The following is a 21,979-nucleotide window of genomic DNA, read 5'->3' on the forward strand; positions in this document are numbered from 1 at the left end:
AATTGAGGGGAATTTGTAACCAGCAGACCGGCAAGAAATGTTAAAGGAAGTTCTTGAAAAATAAGGAAGATGATACAGTTCAGAAACTTGGATCTACAAGGAAAAAGAAGAGACAAGAAAAGGAGTAAATGAAGATAAAATAAAACCTTGTATTTTTCTTTCTTTTTTTGGTTTTTGGCCAGGGCTGGGTTTGAACCCGCCACCTCTGGCATATGGGACCGGTGCCCTACTCCTTGAGCCACAGGCGCCGCCCCAAAACCTTGTATTTTTCTTAAAATAAACCAAAAGAAAAAAAAAAAAGAAAATGAAATTTATAGCAAGGGATCTCTTGTAAATGTCTAGATTATAGCTTTTCATAAAGGGTAGGTGGAAAATTTTTCTATTATATTTTTAAATCACATCTCTTGTTTTCTTACATTTCTGACTTCATTCATGGAATTATAGAGTAGAAAGGAATTAGACATGACTCTCGTTGAATTTTACTTACATCAGTGCTTCTCTAACTTTACATTTTCAGGATCCTTTTACGCTTAAAAAAATGTTTAGTGTTCAGTTTATTTCAATAATGTCTATTGAAAATGACTGTTAGAAATTAAAGCTGAGAACTTTAAAAATATTTTTACCAAGTTTTAGAATAATGAAACTATAAAATGCTGGCATAAAACACTTTTAAATGTTTTCTAGTCTCTATTTCCTTTTTTTTCTTTGTCCTTAGGGCTTAGTTTGCTCATTGTTTTAATAGTACTTGTATTAATTTAAATAAAGCAAGATGTTCTATTAAAATTTCAAATTAAATTTCAAATTTTATACTTCAGGAATTATGGCTTGCTTAGATTTATTATATGTTACTCTATCTTTTTGAGATTATTTAATTATGGAGGAAATCTTTTTTTAGATAAAATTTTTTTCTTATTTGCTAAAGATTTCACTTGACTTCACTTTAATTTTTCAAAATAAATTTTAAAATAACAATTAGTATGAGTACTAATGTTTGCATTCAACTCATCTTAGTATCTGTATTCATAACACTCATTGTTAAACTGTTCTTCCTGCCTAATATTCCTTCATTTAATCTGATTAATACTGCTAGATTACTACTCTTACGACCCTGCTTTTTTGTATTATATTTTGGTTTAGAAACCTATAATGGTTTTTATCGCCTAAAGATTACACCCAGTCTCTTCTGCCAGTCCTTTACCAGGATTCCTATTTCCACTAAACTTCAATTCCGTTTCTGCAGCAAGAACTCTTCATCTCAGTCATAACCCACATACACTGTATTAACAACTGTGTTTTTCCCTTTGTTTTTCTTCTGGAAAAAATAATTTGTAATAGTGAAAAGAGTACAGTTTTTGGCTCTGGTTAGGTGTAGATTTGTCATTTTACTTCCTAGCTTTGTGATGGTGGACAAATTGTTTAGACTCTGTGAAATGGTGATTTAATGGTTTTTTTTTGTTGTTGTTTGTTTGTTTTTTTGCAATTTTTGGCTGGGGCTGGATTTGAACCTGCCACCTCTGGCATATGGGGTCGGCGCCCTACTCCTTTGAGCCACGGGTGCTGCCCGAGGATAATGTTTTTTATAGAGTTGTTATAAAGATTAAATGAGACATACACACATTTACAGTAATAACATAGAACTTAGGAGAGGCTTAGCAAACATTAGTTCCCTTTCCTTTCCCCCTTTCAACTAATCAGATCCTGCTCAACTGAAGTTATTGTTTCCCACATGAACTTTTTGGCTATACTATTATACAATTTTTTTTCTTTTTACTTTTTATTCAATCCTGTGATATAAGTAATCTCAACTATTTAATTTTTTTGATAATATACTGTTCTTAATATTGTTCCTTAATAATTTGACGTAGCTGTTTATTCAATCAGGAGAGTCAGTTTTGTAATGTAAAGCATGGATGAACGAGTCAGACTTGGATTCTCATTCTGCTTCTGCCATGTGCTAGTTTTTAGGTTGATACCTTTCTTTTCTGGACTTATATTTCCTTATCTTTAACAGAATAGAATTAAACTAGAGATAGTATTGATGTTTATTCCAATTTTGGAGTTCTCCAATTTTAATATTCTTAGAGTACATCTTTTGTGCTAGATTCTGACGAGAAATACAAAAATGCTTTCATAGACCAAATGTGCCTTAAAGTTGATTGACATGTAATAAGGAATTGAACTCTGTGCACAAATGACTGAAATGCAATGCAGTATATAATAGAAACTATGTCAATATTATAAACAGTACAGGATAGTTCATCTCATTTTTCCTGCTAAATTTTAAGCATTTCTAAGATAAGGTTTATATCTACCACTGCTTATGGCTGCCTTTGCTTTCCTTTTGAGTTTTAAGCCTAGTGTTGGACTTAACATTTGTTGACTTGAGTTTTTTTAATGAAAAGTGACGAAAGGGCATTTAATTTTATTTTATTGTCTCCCCCCCCCCCCCCAGAATGGTCCTAGTGCCAGATCATGTCATAAGATGTGCATTGACATTCAGCGGAGGCAAATCTACACATTGGGGCGTTATTTGGATTCCTCTGTGAGGAACAGCAAATCTCTGAAAAGTGACTTCTATCGTTATGACATTGACACGAACACATGGATGTTACTAAGTGAAGATACTGCTGCTGATGGAGGACCGAAATTGGTGTTTGATCATCAGGTTTGATGCACAGTTAAATTAATGGTAGAATTGACTAGTACTCAGTAATTCCTGCTCTTAAGAATTTATCTTAGATATTATACTGGGTTGTTTAATAGTTATTTCTACTATAGATACCTATGACAGATAATAAAAATAGTTATGGCTTTGTTATATATAAAATTTTTCTTTAAATTTTTTCTCTTGCAGGATAAAATCTGAAGATCTCAGAATATAATTGTTAGTTTATAAAAATTCCAGTATAGAGAGTATTTGGAGGAATATTAGGAAAAAAATTAATTTTATGGTAAATATTCATAAGTCATGAGAGTAGCAACTTGTCCTTTTAATATTTTTTATTCTACATTTCTGAAAAAATTTAAAATCACTTTAGAATGAGTTTCAGAATTTGAAATCCAGAGCTTTTTTTCCAATTAGTATAAAATATATTTAGTTTTGTTTATAATCACAAATTATTATAAACCTAGGAAGGAATTTGATGTATGCTAGATTAAACTCAGTACCAGTAGATGTTATGTAATAGTGTTATAGACAAGACTGTATGTAACAATATTATAAGCCATTTTGATAGTAATATACATAGGCTCTGTTATCATTCCCATCAGTATCTTGATTGTTGTTATCTATGTTTGAACACTTATTCCATATGAATTCAGTATAAATCAAAGAAAATAGTAACCAAAACTGCTATAGGCAGTTTTACTCGGCTTAACTTGTGTCCAAGGTTTATTTGGAGTGTGGAGGAGGGAAGTCGAGGTGGCGGGGAACCTGTGGCCTTCTAGATGCTTGAGAGTAAAGCCTTTTGACTACATATAGAGATTTGTTCTGTGAAATTTGGATTCAGCCAAGGGGCTGCACTTGGGAATCCAGAGGGTCATAAGAGGCCATAGGTATCGCACCCAATGGGAAGTGTTGCTAGAATTATGACAGAATCTAGTTTAGTCCTGAAATATTATCTAGGAGTTAAAACCCAAATCTGTGTCTTTACAGATTTTTGTTAATTCTCTGCTTTGAAACTGTCCTTTGCCAGGTTTATATTAACATGTAATTGCTATATTATCATGCGTAGGAGAATAGTGAGGAACAGAGGAGTGAGTTATACCTGTTAAGAGGCAGGTGGAAAATCAAAAGCATTAATTTTCAAAGTACTCCTCAGATTGAATTTGGAACTTCTTTTGGCTCTATAGGTGTGTAACTATACTCTGCAAAACTGTATGTCTCTGCTGACATCCTTAGTATTGTTCATGTGGAATATAAGAACTCCAAGAAAAGTTAGGCTGGTTCTGATGCTTTACAAACTGTAGCAGATAACATTGTTAAGGGACATTTTATTCTCTTGTTCACAAATGGTTATATATTTCTGTATTTCTTTATAAAAGATGCTGTTGTCTTTTTTTTTTTTTGCCTCTTGAGTAGCTGGGACTACAGGCGCCCGCCACAATGCCCAGCTATTTTTTGGTTGCAGTTCAGCCAGGGCCAGGTTTGAACCCGCCACCCTCGGTATATGGGGCCAGCGCCTTACCGACTGAGCCACAGGCGCCGCCCTGTTGTCTTTTTTTTTTAACAAGCCGAAGAAAGAATAGCTTAGGAATAGTATGACTATATAGCACATAGAGAGTTCTTACATGTTGCCTTTGTCTCCGTAACTTTGATACAACAGGATGATCCTTAGAAGCTGGGTGCCATTCAGTAATGCTTGGTTTTCAATTGATTAGATGGTACAACAGAACACTGGGGTGAAGAAACAATGATTTCAGCCCTAAATCAGCTAATAGTTAACTCTGAGATTGAGCAGTAACGTAATTGTCTATTCTGTTTCACGAAGGTAAAGCCATAGGTTAGAATTAAACACTTGGGTTTATGATAGTCCAGAAATTACTTGTGGTATTTATGACTATTTAGGATCCAACACTTAATGTTCAGCTTTGAGAAGAAAGAGGAGAAAGCTAGAGGCCTGAAGACAAGTCATTTTACCTTTTTGAATTTTAAAATATTTAAAAAGTTAAAATTCAATCAGGCACATTGGCTCATGCCTATAATCCTAGCACTTTGGGAGACTGAGGCTTAGGAGTTTGATACCAGTCTGAGTAAGAGCAACACCCCGTCTCTACTAAAACAGAAAAAATTAGGTGGGCGTTGTGGGGGGCACAACACCTGTGGTCCCAGCTACTTGGGAAACTGAGACAGGAGGAGCCCTTAAGCCCAAGAATAAAGTTCAGACTTTTGGATTTTTTAAAGAACATAATGGCAGCTTAGTTTCTAGGCTTTCGACATTGTTGCTTTGTGTGATTTTGAGGGCCAATGATAATCAAAGAAAAATATTATACACACAGAGCACATAAACACACCATATATTCAGCAAAACCAAGAGGCAAAGAAAACCCACAACTCCCAATTCTTTGTAAGTTTAGCCACAAACAATGGAAATATCCAGAACTTGTTGCAAAGCCCCTAACAGTGTAATGAAGAAGCTGGACATGCAGAGGGAGCCTACCTAGCAGTGGTATATCATAGTGGGACGTGTCAGGAATGATACAGGAGATTATACCCAGGTACCCAGGGTAGCTAGTTGAGGTGTCAGTGAATAAACAGGTGAAAAGTGCCAAAAGGGCAGAAAACACTATTTTCTAAAAGTGAAGGAAACATTGTGACAAGTGACAATAGTGGTTTCTTTCGCAATAGCCAGTAAGAAAGTGGGGGAGCTCTAAACTTGGGATAAACCAGATGAGATTTAGAGAATTAGAGAAGACATGGCTTCACAGAAGCATCATGTTTTGAAGAAGCCATTCAATTCAGTAGCAACAGATCTTGAACAAGAACATCCCTCTTCCATTAGAACCCTCTGTAAAGTTATCTGGTCCAGGGATGTTCAATTCACTTAAATATGAAAAACTAAAAACTAAAAAGCAGTAAACACCAAATCTGCAGAAAAGTACTCTTAAAAATAATAAAAAGATAGTCCCAGCTACTCGGGAGGCTGAGGCAAGAGAATCGCTTAAGCCCAGGAATTGGAGGTTGCTGTGAGCTGTGTGAGGCCACGGCACTCTACCGAGGGCCATAAAGTGAGACTCTGTCTCTACGAAAAAAAAAAAATATATATAATAATAATAATGATAATGATAATAAAAAGAAAAATGGCAAGAATTGCTCTTATGCAAAAGCAGATGAAAATTATATTGCAGTATGTCTAACATGAAATAAATGACTTCATGAAGCTTGAAACTGTGAGGAAAACTACAAAGCATAAATTTAGAAATGCAAATGATATAGCTAAATAATAGGATCAGGTTAAACTGGACCTGGTAAAACTCAAGAAAGAAATTGAAGGAAAACACAGGACCATTTCAGAAATAAAAACTAATCCACATGGAGCATAAAGAAGAATAGGTAAGGATCATACAATGTAGGAATCAGATAAAATAGAAATGAAGAGATAAAGAGGCTTAACCAGAAAATTATAGTGAAGATAGGCAAATGAGAGCCAATGTACATGTAATTGGAGACTTTAAAGAGAAAAACCAAAATAACCAAACAAAACAAATATGTATAACGAGATTGAAGAAAACTGTACTGAACAAAGATTTTGTTCCACATATTGAATGGATATGCTGTATTCAGGGAAAATTGACCCAGACATTCAACTCTTAAGACATATATTAGTAACATTGAATTTAAAAGATAAAGAGATGTTTTTTAGCAACTAGACAAAATTACCAAGTTATCTATAAAAACTAAAATGAGACTGGTGCCAGAATTCTCTCTATCTCCTTTCAGTGCCAGGAAACAATAGAGAAACATTGAGAATATATTCAAGAAGAGACAATGTGAGCCAAAGATTTTATATCTAGCCAAAGCATCCTTCAAATATAAACACTTTGGAGGAAATTACTAGAAAATGGAAAGGGAGCAAGCCAAGAAGTAGCAGGATAAACTTCAGTCAAAGAATTAAAGGTCTGAGCTCCTTGACACTCTCCCTGGGTTAGGTTGGATCATTAGCAGGCTGAACGTATGCGGTAACTGTCCTCCAGTCCAGCATCCCTTGAAAGAGAACACATCAGTGATAGTATTGAAAAACAAAGAATGCCATCCAGGACCTCATTTATAGGATTTTTTTTTTTTTAATTTCAGGTTAATATGAGGGTTCAAACAACTAGGTGACAGTGTTTGCATTAGAGTCTGTCTTGTAGTTCTGTCTCACGCCCAAAAGGTGTGCCACATACCCTAACATTGTGCCCATTAAGTGGGAGCACACCAATCCCCTTCCCTCCTCCCCTCTACCCCTCCCTCATTCCCCCGTATGGAATTTTTGTAAGGTAGAAAACAAATATGATCAGATCCAACCGAGAGAAATCAGAGACTGTAAGACTACAGCAAAGGCTGGGAAACAACTTGAGTCTCAAAGTTAACACAGCAGGGACAAACATTAAATGATCTTTTAGTGACCCAGTAGCAGGTTATTTTCCAGTTTGACTAACACTCAGCAGTGATAATCGTCCACAGCTAAAATGTTGAATGTGGGCATTGAGGGAAAGATGGAGAAACACCACCGAGGAGCTCTGGAAAGCCGCCATGTGACCCTTCACAGCACCCTGTCTCACTTCTCTTCACCCTGTCCCTTGAAACAGCCTACAGTATATGCAATAGGCAGATACATAAAGATTTTCAGATACAAAGAGGACTAGATCAAAAAAAAATCCAAATGTTTATAAATCATTACTGCCATGAGAGAGGGGTACTGAACTCAGTAAATTAAGAATGAATTAAAGAAAAACAACTAGTAAACTAATGAAAACTGCAAATTGAAGTGATATATTAATATTTAGAGAAGTTCTGGAGGATATTTCATCCATGAAAAAGAAATATCTAGAAAAATTATAAAAGATTTATAGTGAAATAAAAATCTTAGTAAAGCGATTAAAAAGCAGAGTGGACACACTCCACCTCAACCTCTAAATTAGTAAATTAGCTGAAATTATGAGAGAAAATGTAAACAGCAAAGAAGGCCCTGATGTTTTCAATATCTACCAATAGGAATTCTATAAAGAGGGAATGGAAGCAAAAAAGTTACAAAAGGTCAAAATGAAGAACATGCTCAGAGCTGAAGAAAGACGAGTTTTCAGGTTGAAAGGAATCAGTAAGTACAGATCAGGATGAAAGACGACAAAACGAAAACAACGCAACAACAAGAAAACAGAACAAAATAAGAAACCTTCCTCCCTAGGCACTTGCTTAATGAATTTTCAGAACCAAGGAATAAGATAAAATCCTAAATGCTACCACAGAGAGAGAGAAATGGTCTGCCTTGTAGGCAAGCAAGAGTCAGGTAGGCAGGAGGCATTTTTGGAGGTCAGAGGGTGGTGGCTGTGCAGTGTGGCCGCTTAGAAGGCTTTATCATTAGCAGGTTTTAGATTTGGTGAGGAGGAAATTATTTTGAACCTTGCCAGTTCCTGGGATAGGGTAAAATAAAGGTGCTTTCACATTAAAACAATATTTTATCAGGAAAATGGTTATCTACTATTTATTTGATTTTAGAAATTAAATGATAAACTGTCAGAGTAGATGAATAATTTTCTAATTTTAGGCTTTAAAAAATTCTCAAATTCTTTGATGGAAAAGACATTATTACATGAAGTTTAATAAGGCATTGGCCTTTCAGAAACATTTTTCACAAATGAAAAACCACAAAACATAAAAAAATCAAACAAGTAGAGACCAAAAATTAAAAAGAAATTATAAACTGATAAATAGCATAAAGTTCCCCAGAGTGATTTAAATGTATTATTTATTGTTAGATAATTGACCCTCATTGAAATGTCATATCTTGTCTAGGCAAGAGTCAGGTTTAAGGATAGGTAGCCAAAGGAATAACATTGTCTCTGTTTTGTGTCCTGTTTATCAAGATATGTGAAAGAATTACCATGCAAACCATGGTTTGGGCTGGGCTATTGTACTTGGAAGAGGTACCAAGATAAAGATGTTTTTACTTGAGCCCTGCTAACAAATGAGAATAAACCACATCAAAATTGATCTTAAATATCCTCAAAAAGAAATAGAAACTCCCTTCGTTAGCCATATGAAATAGAATCATAAGTGTTTGGTAATAGGATTGGCTATTAGTATGAATCTGTGAAATGGACGGAGGACTCATTTAATGTGGTTCTCTCAGGATTTTCTGTGTGATCCCCAGGTATTTGGAGAGATGTTAGCTAGCTTCAGCAAAGCCCTAGAGTCATTAAATGGGCTATACTGACTATCTTTAGCAATGGATGTGTTGTTTTTTAATGTTGTGCTCATTTAGTATTAAAGATTGGGAATGCTTTCTTTGGCATGTCAGGGACATGAAACAATGACATCTTACTGCCTTGACTGTATTCTCCAAATTTCACTCTTAGAGAATAATAGATTTTCGTCTTAATTTATGGAAGTCTGTGAAAAACCTGGGAAATAGCAATGAAGTGGATCTTTTTAGTGGTAGGTGAAGATTAGGAGATGTTAGAATTTTTTCTTTTTAATAATAATAATAACAATTTTTCTCAAAGGAGTAGGGCGCCAGCCCCATATGCCGGAGGTAGTGGGTTCAAACCCAACTTCAGCCAAAACTGCAAAAAATAAATAAGTAATAATAACAATTTTTAAAGCAACCTTTAGAAATTTAAAACATCTTTTTTTTTTTTTTTTTTTGGTGTGGCAATTTTTGGCCAGGGCTGGGTTTGAACCTGCCACCTCTGGCATAAGGGGCCAGTGCCCTACTCCTTTGAGCCACAGGCGCTGCCCTTAAAACAGCTTTTTGATAAAAAATACAAAAACTTATCTTATTTAATTAGAGAAGAAGTAATTTGGTAACAGGAGAGAATTGAGCATATGATGGTTAGCTTTAGACCAATAAAAAAGGTATTCTGCATATACAGTTTAGTCTTTAAATATAAATGCCATTTGTGTTCAACATCTAATTTCCTAACTTGTATTCTATCTATTATCTTGTGTTCTTTCCTCACATATTTTTATGAAAAGCTATAATCTCGGTTGAAAATGTGGAAGAATCAAGCTTGGCATTTGAACATGAATTGCCTAGCTTAATTCAAAGAAAATTAAATTTATATGTCATATTAAAAGGAGGAAAAATACTTTACACCATAGAAGGAGACTTGCAAATGTCTTTTTGTTTGTTTTACTATTTTGTAACATCATAGTTCGATGAATTTTGTAAAAATAAATGAAGAGGTGAATTTAACGGCATCACTCTACTTGTATATCTGCTTTCTTACTAAATGGCAGCACAATTGATAGGATGCTTGCCGAGAATAGAAAGAAGAGAATTTTTATAAGAAGGATAAAATGGAACTTATAATGACTGCTCACACACAGAGTGTGATTACTAGTCACTCTTAAGCATAAATCAACAAATCATTTCATGTATGATTGGTTGATTTTGGTAAAAATTACTCAGTTTTAAGAAAGCAGAAAGCCTCATTGGGAAGAGAACAGTATTACAGTGTGTGCATATGATTGTCGGGGGTATTTAGTGTTATTAAGAACAAAGTTCTGGGTTTGTTTTCTTTTTAAAGAATGTAAAACTGCACATGTTGGTTTCATTTTAGCACATATAACAGGAACAAACTAAAACTATTCAATCTGTTGCCTTGTTCTGCTAGATGTGTATGGACTCAGAAAAACATATGATCTACACCTTTGGTGGTAGGATTTTGACATGTAATGGCAGCGTAGATGACAGCAGAGCCAGTGAACCGCAATTCAGTGGGTTGTTTGCTTTCAACTGCCAGTGTCAAACCTGGAAACTTCTTCGAGAGGACTCCTGTAATGCTGGGCCTGAGGACATCCAGTCTCGGATAGGACACTGCATGTTGTTCCACTCAGTAAGACTATCCTGTACATTGCATTATGTTATTTTGTCATGTATATCTCTATAGGAAAAGAAGTGGTGCAGTCTTATGCTTCCGGAAGAGATCAAAACTCTTCCTTAGAAATAAATTATTAGTGTAGCAATGACAGAGAAAAGCAAAACTTCCTTTAATGGTGAACTGTTTGCTAATTATGGGACTCTTCACATCACCTAGTAATTCCTAAATAGTTATTACCTGAATACCAATCTAGACAGTCTGATGACTAATTTTATTGCTTATCTAGGTATTATAGCTGTGTCCTTTCCTTCTGCCTTTCCACTTACTGACTTCTCTTAGTAATTAGAATAACTATTTCTTATCTCTTCTTATTTTCCCCTCTGCTAGTCTCTATTCTTAAAAGAATTAAAAATCAGTTTTATAGAATTAGAATTAAAATTTCATCAGCAAAACCAACATAACTTTTCTCTAACCCTTTCAAATGTTTTTATGAAATCTTGGCCTTCCTTCTGTGAACACAACCTTGCAACAATATTATGGAATATTTTAAACATGTTTTTCTCTCTACATAGTAGACAGAAGAATGTAATTAACAATAAATTTCTGTGTATTTAATTTGTCAGTGTCAACAGTTACGAATAATCTGCTGTTCACCCCCAGAGGTTGGGGGTTTTTAAGGTTGGGTCAAAGTACCCTACTATACACCTATATTACTCTGTCTCCTTCTTTCAGTGCCTTTCTTCTTTTTGTCCATATTTCCTTTTACTCACCTCCTCTTCTTTCTCTTTTTTCTTTCTTTGTAAAATCTTTTTTCTCTTCTTGCTCTTCAGTCTTCTCATCCTTCTGGTCCTGTACCAAAAGTACTCATTAAAACTTAAGGCTAGAGGCATGGTAACTTAAAGAGCAAGAGGAAGTGAAAGGAAAATTAGGGCAAGGCCCAAGAGCTGGAGGTTGCTGTGAGCTGTGATGGCACAGCACTCTACCAAGGGCAATAAAGTGAAGACTCTGTCTCTACAAAGAAAATAAAAAAGAAAGAAAGAAAAGAAAATTAGGGCAAGGAAACAGATACAAGAAAACACTCACGAAGAAGAATCAGCACAAAAATTCTGGCAACATGAAATACCAGTCCAGAGCATCCCCTTCAAGGGACCATAAGGTAGCTACAGCAGAGGATTCCACCTATAAAGAAATGTTAGAAATGACAGAAGGGAATTTAAAATACAGATGATGAAAACAATGAAGGAAATTGCCGAGAAAGTGGAAAACAATCAAAAAACAATGAAGGAAATTGCTGGAAAATAACCAAAAGGAAATGCAAAAACAGAACCAAATAAGAGATGAATGATATAAAGAATATAGAAAGGATATAGCAGAGCTAAAGGAACTGAAGCAGTCAGTTAGAGAACTTAAAGATGCAATAGAAAGTATCAACAACAGATTAGATCATGCAGAAGAAAGAATCTCAGAGGTAGAGGATAAAGCTCTTGAGATAACTCAGATAGTTAAAGAGTGCATAAATATTTAGAATCGAAATGTCTAAAGACATTTCTCTCTCTTCGAAGAGAGAAAAAGCAGAACGTTCACTGACAGAGTTATGGGACTTTATGAAGCGTTCAAACATACGTGTTATAGGTACCCCAGAAGGGGAAGAAGAATGCCCCAGAGGAATGGAAGCCATTCTAGAGAATATTGTAAATGAAAATTTCCCAATTATCACCAAAGATTCTGACATACTCCTTTTAGAGGGATATTAGTCCTCTGGTTGCCTCAACTCAAACAGAGCTTCTCCAAGACACACTGCTATGAATCTATCTAAAGTCAAGACAAAAGAAAAGAGTTTGCAAGCTGCCAGGAGTAAGCACCAACTGACTACAGAGGCGAATCTATCGGGGTGACTGCAGACTTCTCTAATGAAACTTTTCAAGCCAGAAGACAATGGTCATCTACTTTAAAGTACTTAAACAGAACAATTTCCAGCCTAGAATTCTATATCCTGCTAAGCTAAGCTTTAAAATTGACAGAGAAATCAAATCTTTTACTGATATGCAAACATTGAGGAAATTCGCCACAACAGGACCAGCTTAACAGGAAATATTTCAACCTACTCTACACACTGACCATCGCAATGGACCTTCAGCAAAGTAAACACCGAGAAATTAAAGGGCAGAACCCAGCCTCCACAGTGATGCAAAAGACAAAACTAAGCAATGGACTGTCACAAAGTAAGATGAATAGAATGCTACCGCAATTATCAGTTATCTCAATAAATGTCAATGGCTTGAATTCCCCACTGAAGAGGCATAGATTGGATTAAAAACCACAAGTTATTTATATGCTGTCTGTAGGAAACACACCTCACGTCAAAAGACAAATTAAAACTCAAGGGTTGGAAGTCAATTTTTCAGGCAAACGGAATTCAGAAGAAAAGAGGGGTTGCAATCTTATTTTCAGATACATGTGGATTTAAAGTTACTAAAGTCAAAAAAGACAATGATGGTCACTTTATATTGGTCAAGGGAAAAATACAACAAGAAGACATTTCGATTCTAAACATTTATGCACCCAATTTAAATGCTCCCCGATCCTTGAAACAGACCTTGCTTAGTCTGAGCAATATGATATCCTATAACACCATATCAGGGGACTTTAACACCCTTCTCTCAGAGCTGGACAGATCCTCTAAACAAATTAAACAAAGATATAAGGGACTTAAATGAGACTCTAGAACAATTGTGCTTGATAGATGTATATATAAAATACTCCATCCCAAACATAAAGAATATATAGTCTTCTCGTTGTCCCATGGAACATTCTCCAGAATTGATCATATCCTAGGACACAAAACAAACCTCAGCAGAATCAAAAGAATTGAAATTTTACCTTGCGTCTTAGACCACAAGGCACTAAAAGTGGAACCCAACTCCAACAAAAACGTTCAACCTCACATAAAGGGATGGAAGTTAAACAACCTTATCCTGAATGACAGTTGGGTGCAGGAAGAAATAAAAAAGGAAATCATTAACTTCTTTGAGTATAAGAACAATGAAGACAAGCTACCAAAACAGAAAGAGTGCATCAACAAACTCACAAGCCATCTTATGGAATTGGAAAAAGAAGAACAATCTAAGCCTAAATCCAGCAGAAGAAAAGAAATATCCAAAATTAAATCAGAGATCAATGAAATTGAAAACAAGAGGATCATTCAGAAAATTAATGAAACAAGGAGTTGGTTTTTTGAAAAAATAAATTATTTGGCCAGACTAACTAGAAATAGAAAAGTAAAATCTCTAGTAATCTCAATCAGAAATGATAAAGGGAAAATAACAACTGATTCCACAGAGGTATAAGAGATTATCTCTGAATACTACCAGAAACTTTATGCCCAGAAATTTGACAATGTGAAGGAAATAGATCAGTATTTGGAACCACACCCTATATCTAGACTTAGCCCAGATGATATAGATCTCCTGAACAGACCAATTTCAAGCACTGAGATCAAAGAAACAATAAAAAACCTCCCAACAAAAAAAATGCCCTGGTCCGGATGGCTTCACACCAGAATTCTATCAAACCTTCAAAGAAGAGCTTATTCCCCTACTTCAGAAATTATTCCAAAAAATTGAGGTGGAAGGAATCTCCCCCAACATGTTCTATGAAGCAAACACCACCCTGATACGTAAACCAGGAAAAGACCCAACTAAAAAGGAGAACTTCAGACCAATTTCACTAATGAATATAGTTGCAAAAATTCTCAACAAAATCTTAGCAAATAGATTACAGCTTATCATCAAAAAAGTCATACATCATGATCAAGTAGGTTTCATCCCAGGGATGCAAGGGTGGTTTGATATATGTAAATCCATAAACATTATTCACCATATCAACAGAAGCAAAAACAAAGCCTATATGATCCTCTGAATAGAAGCATAAAAAGCATTTGACAAAATCCAACATCCATTTCTAATTAGAACACTGAAGGGTTTAGGCATAGGTGGGACATTTCTTAAACTGATCGAAGCTATCTATGACAAACCCACAGCTAATATTTTACTGATTGGAGTAAAACTAATAGCTTTTCCTCTTAGAACTGGAACCAGACAAGGTTGTCCTCTGTCACCATTACTATTCAACATAGTGCTAGAAGTTCTAGCCAATACAATTAGGCAAGACAAGAAAATAAAGGGAATCCAAATGGGAGCAGAGGAGGTCAAACTCTCCCTCTTTGCTGATGATATGATCTTATACTTAGAGAACCCCAAAGACTCAACCGCAAGACTCCTGGAAATCATTAAAAAATATAGTAATGTCTCAGGGTATAACATCAATGTTCACAAATGAATTGCCTTTGTATACGCCAACAACAGCCAAGAAGAGAGGCTAATTAGGACACAACTTCCTTCACCATAGCCCCAAAGAAAATGAAATACTTAGGAATATACCTAACAAAAGAGGTGAAGGACCTCTATAAAGAAAATTATGAAACCCTAAGAAAGGAAATAGCAGAGGATGTTAACCTCCTGGAAGAACATACCATGCTCATGGCTGGGAATAATCAACATTGTTAAAATGTCTATACTTCCCAGAGCAATCTACCGATTCAACACCATCCCTATTAAAATACCAACATTCTATTTTCAAGACTTGGAAAAAATGATTCTGCGTTTTATATGGAACCAGAAAAAACCCCGTTATAGCTAAGGCAGTTCTTAGTAATAAAAACAGAGCCTAAAATACCAGATTTTAGGCTGTACTATAAGGCCACAGTGGTTAAGACAGCATGGTTCTGGCACAAAAATAGAGACATAGACATTTGGAATCAAATAGAAAACCAGGAACTGAAACCAACAACTTACAACCACCTAATCATCCGCTGGGGGAAAGGTTCCCTGTTCAATAAATGGTGTGGGAGAACTGGATATCCACATGTAAAAGACTGAAACTGGACCTGCACCTTTCTCCACTCACAAAAATTGATTAAAGGAGGATAAAGGACTTAAATTTAAGGCATGAAACAATAAAAATCCTCAAAGAAAGAATAGGAAAAACTGGGCGGCACCTGTGTTGGTAGGGCGCCGGCCCCATATGCTGAGGGTGGCGGGTTCAAACCCGGCCCCCGCTGAACTGCAACCAAAAAAAAGAAAATAGCTGGGCGTTGTGGCGGGCGCCTGTAGTCCCAGCTACTCAGGAGGCTGAGGCAAGAGAATCGCTTAAGCCCAGGAGTTGGAGGTTGCTGTGAGCTGTGTGAGGCCACGGCACTCTACCGAGGGCCATAAAGTGAGACTCTGTCTCTACCAAAAATAAATAAATAAATAAATAAATAAATAAATAAATAAATAAATAAAAGAATAGGAAAAACTCTACAAGATACTAGCCTGGGGAAGGACTTTATGAAGAAGACTGCCATGGCAGTAGCAACAGCAGTAATGATAAACAAATGGGATTTAATGATCTGCTGTTCATTTTTTGTACAGCTATCCCACTTTTATTTAATTTCATTTCTTGACGCTTCTTTGTTTTTTAAGTTTATTCTTAAATTTGACTATGCTGGAGTATTTTAAAACAGGTTCTAGATACCATATCATTATACCTGTAAATACTATAGTGTATAACTCTTATAGATGTGAGGATTTTTTAAAAACGTAATTGTAATGCCATTATCATACCCAACCAAAATAAAAGCAATTTCTTAATATATAGTAGTTTAAAACTTGGGCTGCATTCATGTTTTTCTAGCATACCAAAATATAGTTTTTTATACTTGGTTTAAGTCTGTTGAAGAAGGGTATTTTGCATTTGTTTGTTGTCTCTTAAATATCTTTTAATTTCAAAAAAATCTAAATAACAGTACTCTCTTCCTATTTTCCCCCTACATAACCATTTATTTATTTGTTTTTGTGTTAGTCATTTGTTCTGTAGAATCTCCCACATTTTCAGTTTTGCTGATTTTAACATTATAATGTCATTTGATACGTCCTATTCTTCATATTTCCTGTAAATTGGTAGTTACATCCATAGTCTTGATTTTAGATTCACTGTGCTTTTGGGGAAGGCCAAGGGAGAGTGCAGAAATAATTCATAGAGATTCTGATTGCAAAATACAAAGTGGCACTAATGTCTAGGCATGCTTTTCACAATGTTAGTGGATTGGGTGTTATCACTTTGATCGATCAATTCTAAAGTTTCCTCTTACCCTTTCATTTAATGGTTTTGGCAACCATTGATATTCATTGCCTAAATCTCATTAGAGTTTGTGAAACGTTTATTTTTCTAATGATGTCATTTCTTTGCATTTATTAATTATGATTCAGCTATAAAAAAACTTCCTCTCTTTAACTATTTGGTTATCCTGAAATGTAAACTATACAGAATAGGCAGTGTGATTATTTGATTCTTTTCTTTTATTGAATTTTGTTGAGGCTCCAAAGTTAACCAGGGAGATTTTAAAAAAGTATTGCTATAAACTAACGGAGTTTTTCATTATTTGCTGTGTTAAAAGCTAATATTGTGGTTATTCTTTTTTTTTTTTTTTTGCGTTTTTTTTTTTTTTTTTTTTGGCCGGGGCTGGGTCTGAACCCACCACCTCCGGCATATGGGGCCGGCGCCCTACTCCTTTGAGCCACAGGTGCCACCCCGTGGTTATTCTTTTTGATGCTCAAATTTTTCTGTCTTTGGCTAATAGGAACCCCCCCATGTATGTGTACACACATATATACACATCCACACATGTACATCTTTTTTAGTAAGAAAAATTAAATCATGAGTTTATACTGATTACATGTAACTCAAATGAAAGATTTTTTGTCTTTTACTTAATGTCTTCCATTTTGCAGTGTGTATTTTAAGGTTAAAATCTTTATAACAATAATATTAATTACTTTGTAATAATTTTCACAGTAACAAAGCTAACAAAGTCACAGAGTGTTACTTAAAATTGCTCTCTGATTATTTGTCTATTTAGGATTTAGCTCACTGGGGATGGGGAGAAAAAAGCATATAATGTTTTAATGTCACTAGAAATACATCTCTGTGTGGTCATATCTCTGTATAGAGATAGATGTACTTGATTCCCCTGTTCCTAAATTTAAGAAACTTTTTATCTTTTGTGTTCATTTTGTTGTCTAGTATAATAAAAATATACATGGTTCTAACATCAAAACCATAAATCAGTGTAATTTGGACAGGTCTGGTTTTGTTCCCCTTCCCACTATCTTTTATTGAGTTTTAGTTTATCCTTCATTTTCAAAAAAAGAAGTGATGTTTCTTTTTCTCTCTTTTACACAGATATTCCTTTTTCTCCTTTCCTACCTACACAAAAGCAGCAGCAACCTATGTATATTATTCTGCACCTTGCTTTTTTTCTTTAACAGGATAGCCTAGAGATCCCCTCTTAGCAGTATGCAGAGAACTTCCTCTTTGCTTTCAATGCCAGCATAGTACTCCATTGCATGGGATCTATCATAAAATTACGTTAGTAGAGGTTTAAATATTAAAGACTCATTCTGAATTCTTCATGGAAGTGACCGCTTTCTCCCTTCTTTGTTCATTTTTTTCTTTTTCAGAAAAATCGTTGCTTATATGTGTTTGGTGGCCAGCGATCAAAGACCTATTTGAATGATTTCTTTAGTTATGATGTGGACTCTGATCATGTAGACATAATATCAGATGGCACCAAGAAGGACTCTGGGATGGGTAAGGGCATTTAGTGATATTTTCTCTCTGATGTCTTAACTACTTTAAGTACAAAACTATAGCCCATTTTCTTTTCTTTCTAACCATTTTTTTTACCCTTCTTCCATTTCTTTAATTAAAATAGTTCTGAGAAAGAGGAAGAAAAGTTATTCAGTTCTCTCTGTTTAAAAATACGTTTATTATTATTATTATTTCCTTCAAAAGATGGTATGTGAATTTCTAAAGGAACTTTGCGTGAGTGCTTAGTGAAGGTGGGAGGGAGGCTTTGCAGGAATTACTATCTTAAAAATTGTTTTATTCTGTATTTGTTAGTCCTTTACATCTTCTGTTTTCACTATTGTGACCTATATATTAGGCACTAGCTTATTAGTCTATGTCTTTGTTCCGGGATGGGGGAGCGGGGGGGACTTCATGTGATTGGTAATACCTGGTAAGTTTACAAGTTCAGCATCTAAAAAGTTACTCTGTTAGTAATAGGGTGAGTGGTTTGCATATTACCCTGACAAGTTGTTAATAGTGCTCCATTCATTCTCAAAAGTGTCTTGGTTTGATAATTACAGTTACCTTTCATAGTGGTTGCTTTATTATACATAGAAGAGTGGCTTTGATTAAGGCCTAGTGGTTTAAAATGCTAATTTGAGGAATAGGGTAAAATATTAGATCAGCTTTCTTTTCCTTTTAGTGCTTATTTATAAAATAGATATTTTTATTATTGGTTCTTTTGCAAAATGAGAATAAAAACACCTATCTCACAGGTATTATTTCTGGATGTTGTATTGATTAATATGTTGTGTGTGTACAAGCTTCTTTAAAACAAAGAAGTAGAAACAACAAAAGTTTTTTTTTTTTTTTTTTGAGAACATTCTCTATGTTCCCCTTGGTAAAGTGCCATAGCATCATAGCTCACAGCAACCTGGGACTCTTGGGCTTAGGTCATTCTCTTGCCTCAGCCTCCCACAATGCCCAGCTGGGACTGCAGGTGCCTGCCACAATGCCCAGCTGGGACTGCAGGTGCCTGCCACAATGCCCAGCTGGGACTGCAGGTGCCTGCCACAATGCCCAGCTGGGACTGCAGGTGCCTGCCACAATGCCCAGCTGGGACTGCAGGTGCCTCCCACAATGCCCAGCTGGGACTGCAGGTGCCTGCCACAATGCCCAGCTGGGACTGCAGGTGCCTGCCACAATGCCCAGCTGGGACTGCAGGTGCCTGCCACAATGCCCAGCTATTTTTTTTGTTGTTGTTGCAGTTGCCATTGTTCTTTAGGCCGGGTTTAAACCCGCCAGCCCCAGTATGTGTGGCTGGTATCCTAACCACTGAACTACAGGCGCTGAGCCAAAAAATATCTTTTTTATTAAACTAGTTCATCTTTATAATAAGAAGGAAAACTTTTCAAAAGCTATAACAGCATTATAATAAAAAACTGTGTGTGGATTAGGTTGAACCTCAGGATCCCACTCTCATTATTCCTACATCGCCAAGGCTAGAGGTTTATTCTCTGGGAGAAATAGAATGCTAGAGGCTCTAAAGAGGCAGAAAATAGCGGAACAAAACCTGTATAGTGTATGGGTAAGCTTGCATCCAGTTTCCGGTTCCTGTGATGCCAGGTGTATGTCTTTTGGCAGAAGATTGGAATCACCTTCTTTGGTAAAAATATATGGCCTCAGAGAAAAGATCTCTAGATACCGATATTATAGACAATCCCCTCCCAATAAAATGGCTGCTCTCTTACTGCCTTGTCCCCAATACAGTGCCCAGTTTCACAGCCCAGTCTCTTAAGTGCTGCCTACCATGCATAGTTTCTAATTAATTTTTATTTCATCGCTCTTAATGAACAATGTGTTAAATAATTTCTGTATTAGGGTATTTACTATGAGAGAGAGAGAGACAAGACAAAATAAACCTGAAAACAAATCTGAAGTAATGCACTGAACACAAGTAAATAATAATAATAAAGATTACCTTTCTTAACAAAAAAGATACTATGTCCTTTAAATGATAATTGGATGCTATGAAAAATCAGAGATTAAGAAAGAGCTTTTGGGAAATTTTGTTAGAATAAAAAACAAAGAAGAGTTATAAAATCAGCAAAAGGAAGTCTCCTACAGAGTGTGTAAAGAGATAGTGATAGAAATCGGAGAAAATAAAGATCTTAAAATCAATCCAGGAAGTCCAGTATTGAACTAATAATAGTTTCTCTCAACGATAAGAGAACAAAGAAAATGGAGGAGACAAAATTACAAAATAATTACCAGAAAATCTCCTCAAATTGAAAAACAGTAATCTCCAGATGATAAATGTCCCCCTATAGAAATCAATACATTGAATTTCTCAAACAAAAAAAATCGCTCTTGCCCTGAAGGTACATCATGATGCATTAAACATTTTCACATATCAGACATAAAGGAAATATTCCAGAGCAAAACAAGGTCACATTAAAAGAAACAGTACTTAGAATGAAATAAAAATTCTCAGCAACATTAGAAGCTATAAGATAAGGAGGAACTGGGTCTTAAAAATTCTAGAGGAATATTATCATCAACTTAGAACTCTATTCCTAGCCAAATAGGGAATAAATTACTTTCAGATATGCAAGGTTTATCAGTAGGGATTGTTTGCCCAGTAAACAGTGGTTTACACATACAGAATCCTTTTTCTCACAGAACACACTGGGACGGATACAATGATTCAGCAGTGTCATCCAGGCTGCTGGGTTCTTTCTGTTGTACTGCGTTTAATATGAGGTCGTAGCCTCATGGCAGCAAGTTATCTGAAGTATGTCAAACATCATGCCTTCGTTCTATATAGGTAAAAAGGAAGGAAAGCAAAACTTGCCTAGAAGGCTCCCAGTGGGCTTCTGCTTGCATTCATTGACTAGCACTGTAAAACCTGGCATCAAGGGAGTCTTGAAAAACAAGTAGTTTGCTTTTCCAGCCTTTATGTAGTGCATGGGAGAAGGGGTTTGGAAATGGCTGTTACATCATGTAATCAGCAATGTTTGCTATAGGAGATATTAAAAAAATGATAGACTTTTACTCACTCTTTCTTAAGAAGTTATGCCATATACTCTAACAAAAAGGAGTAAAAGGAACAAAAAAGACAACATAAGAGCTAGAAAAAGAAGAGCCAACACAGAAAAGCAATAAAGGGGTATCCCAGATGACACCTGTACAGCAAACCTAAGGAACATTCAGTTCAGAGTGGAGTAGGGGGGTGAAGGGAAGTGGACCTTTCTTCTTCACCAAAGATTAGGTTTCCAGATAAGAGCAGAATCAGTAGGGATGTTTGAGCATTTGGAATAAAAAGTTATTGATAGGTAAATAGCATCTGATATAAAATATAGCAACATAATATGAAAAGCAAACATTGTTACAAATAAGGACACATTATCACAGGAAATTTCTTCGCTTTACACTGAGTAGTATTTCCCTAATCATAATAATACAAAACAAGGCCAGGTATAGTTGCTCCCATCTGTAATCCTAGCATTTAGGGAAGTTGATGTGGGGGAATCACTTGAGACCAGGAGTTTGATACTAGCCTGAGCAACATACTAACGCCCTGTCTCTACAATAGAAACTGAAAAATTAGCTGGGTGTGGTGGTATCCACCTGTAGTCTAAAGCTATTCAGGAGGCTGAGGCAGGAGGATCACTTAGCCCAGGAGTTTGAGGTTGCAGTGAGCTATGATGATGCCACCGCACTCTAGCCTAGCCTACACACAGAGAGAGAGAGACCTTGTCTCCAAAAAAAAAAAAAAAAATCAATT

General features: G+C 35.7%; 1 protein-coding gene across 4 annotated transcripts in view; it reads left to right on the forward strand.

The window, feature by feature from the left end:
- Nucleotides 1-21,979, forward strand: part of MKLN1 (muskelin 1) — a 365,625-nt gene that overhangs the window by 271,228 nt on the left and 72,418 nt on the right. For all 4 annotated transcript variants that reach the window (XM_053609581.1, XM_053609579.1, XM_053609580.1 and 1 more), the window contains 3 exons: nucleotides 2,453-2,665; nucleotides 10,318-10,539; nucleotides 18,084-18,213. In XM_053609581.1, the coding sequence (XP_053465556.1) occupies nucleotides 2,453-2,665; nucleotides 10,318-10,539; nucleotides 18,084-18,213 (565 nt within the window). The remainder of the gene's footprint in view (nucleotides 1-2,452; nucleotides 2,666-10,317; nucleotides 10,540-18,083; nucleotides 18,214-21,979) is intronic.

The sequence above is a fragment of the Nycticebus coucang genome, chromosome 11 (assembly GCF_027406575.1).
Source record: "Nycticebus coucang isolate mNycCou1 chromosome 11, mNycCou1.pri, whole genome shotgun sequence".
NCBI classification, from domain to species: Eukaryota; Metazoa; Chordata; class Mammalia; order Primates; family Lorisidae; genus Nycticebus; species Nycticebus coucang.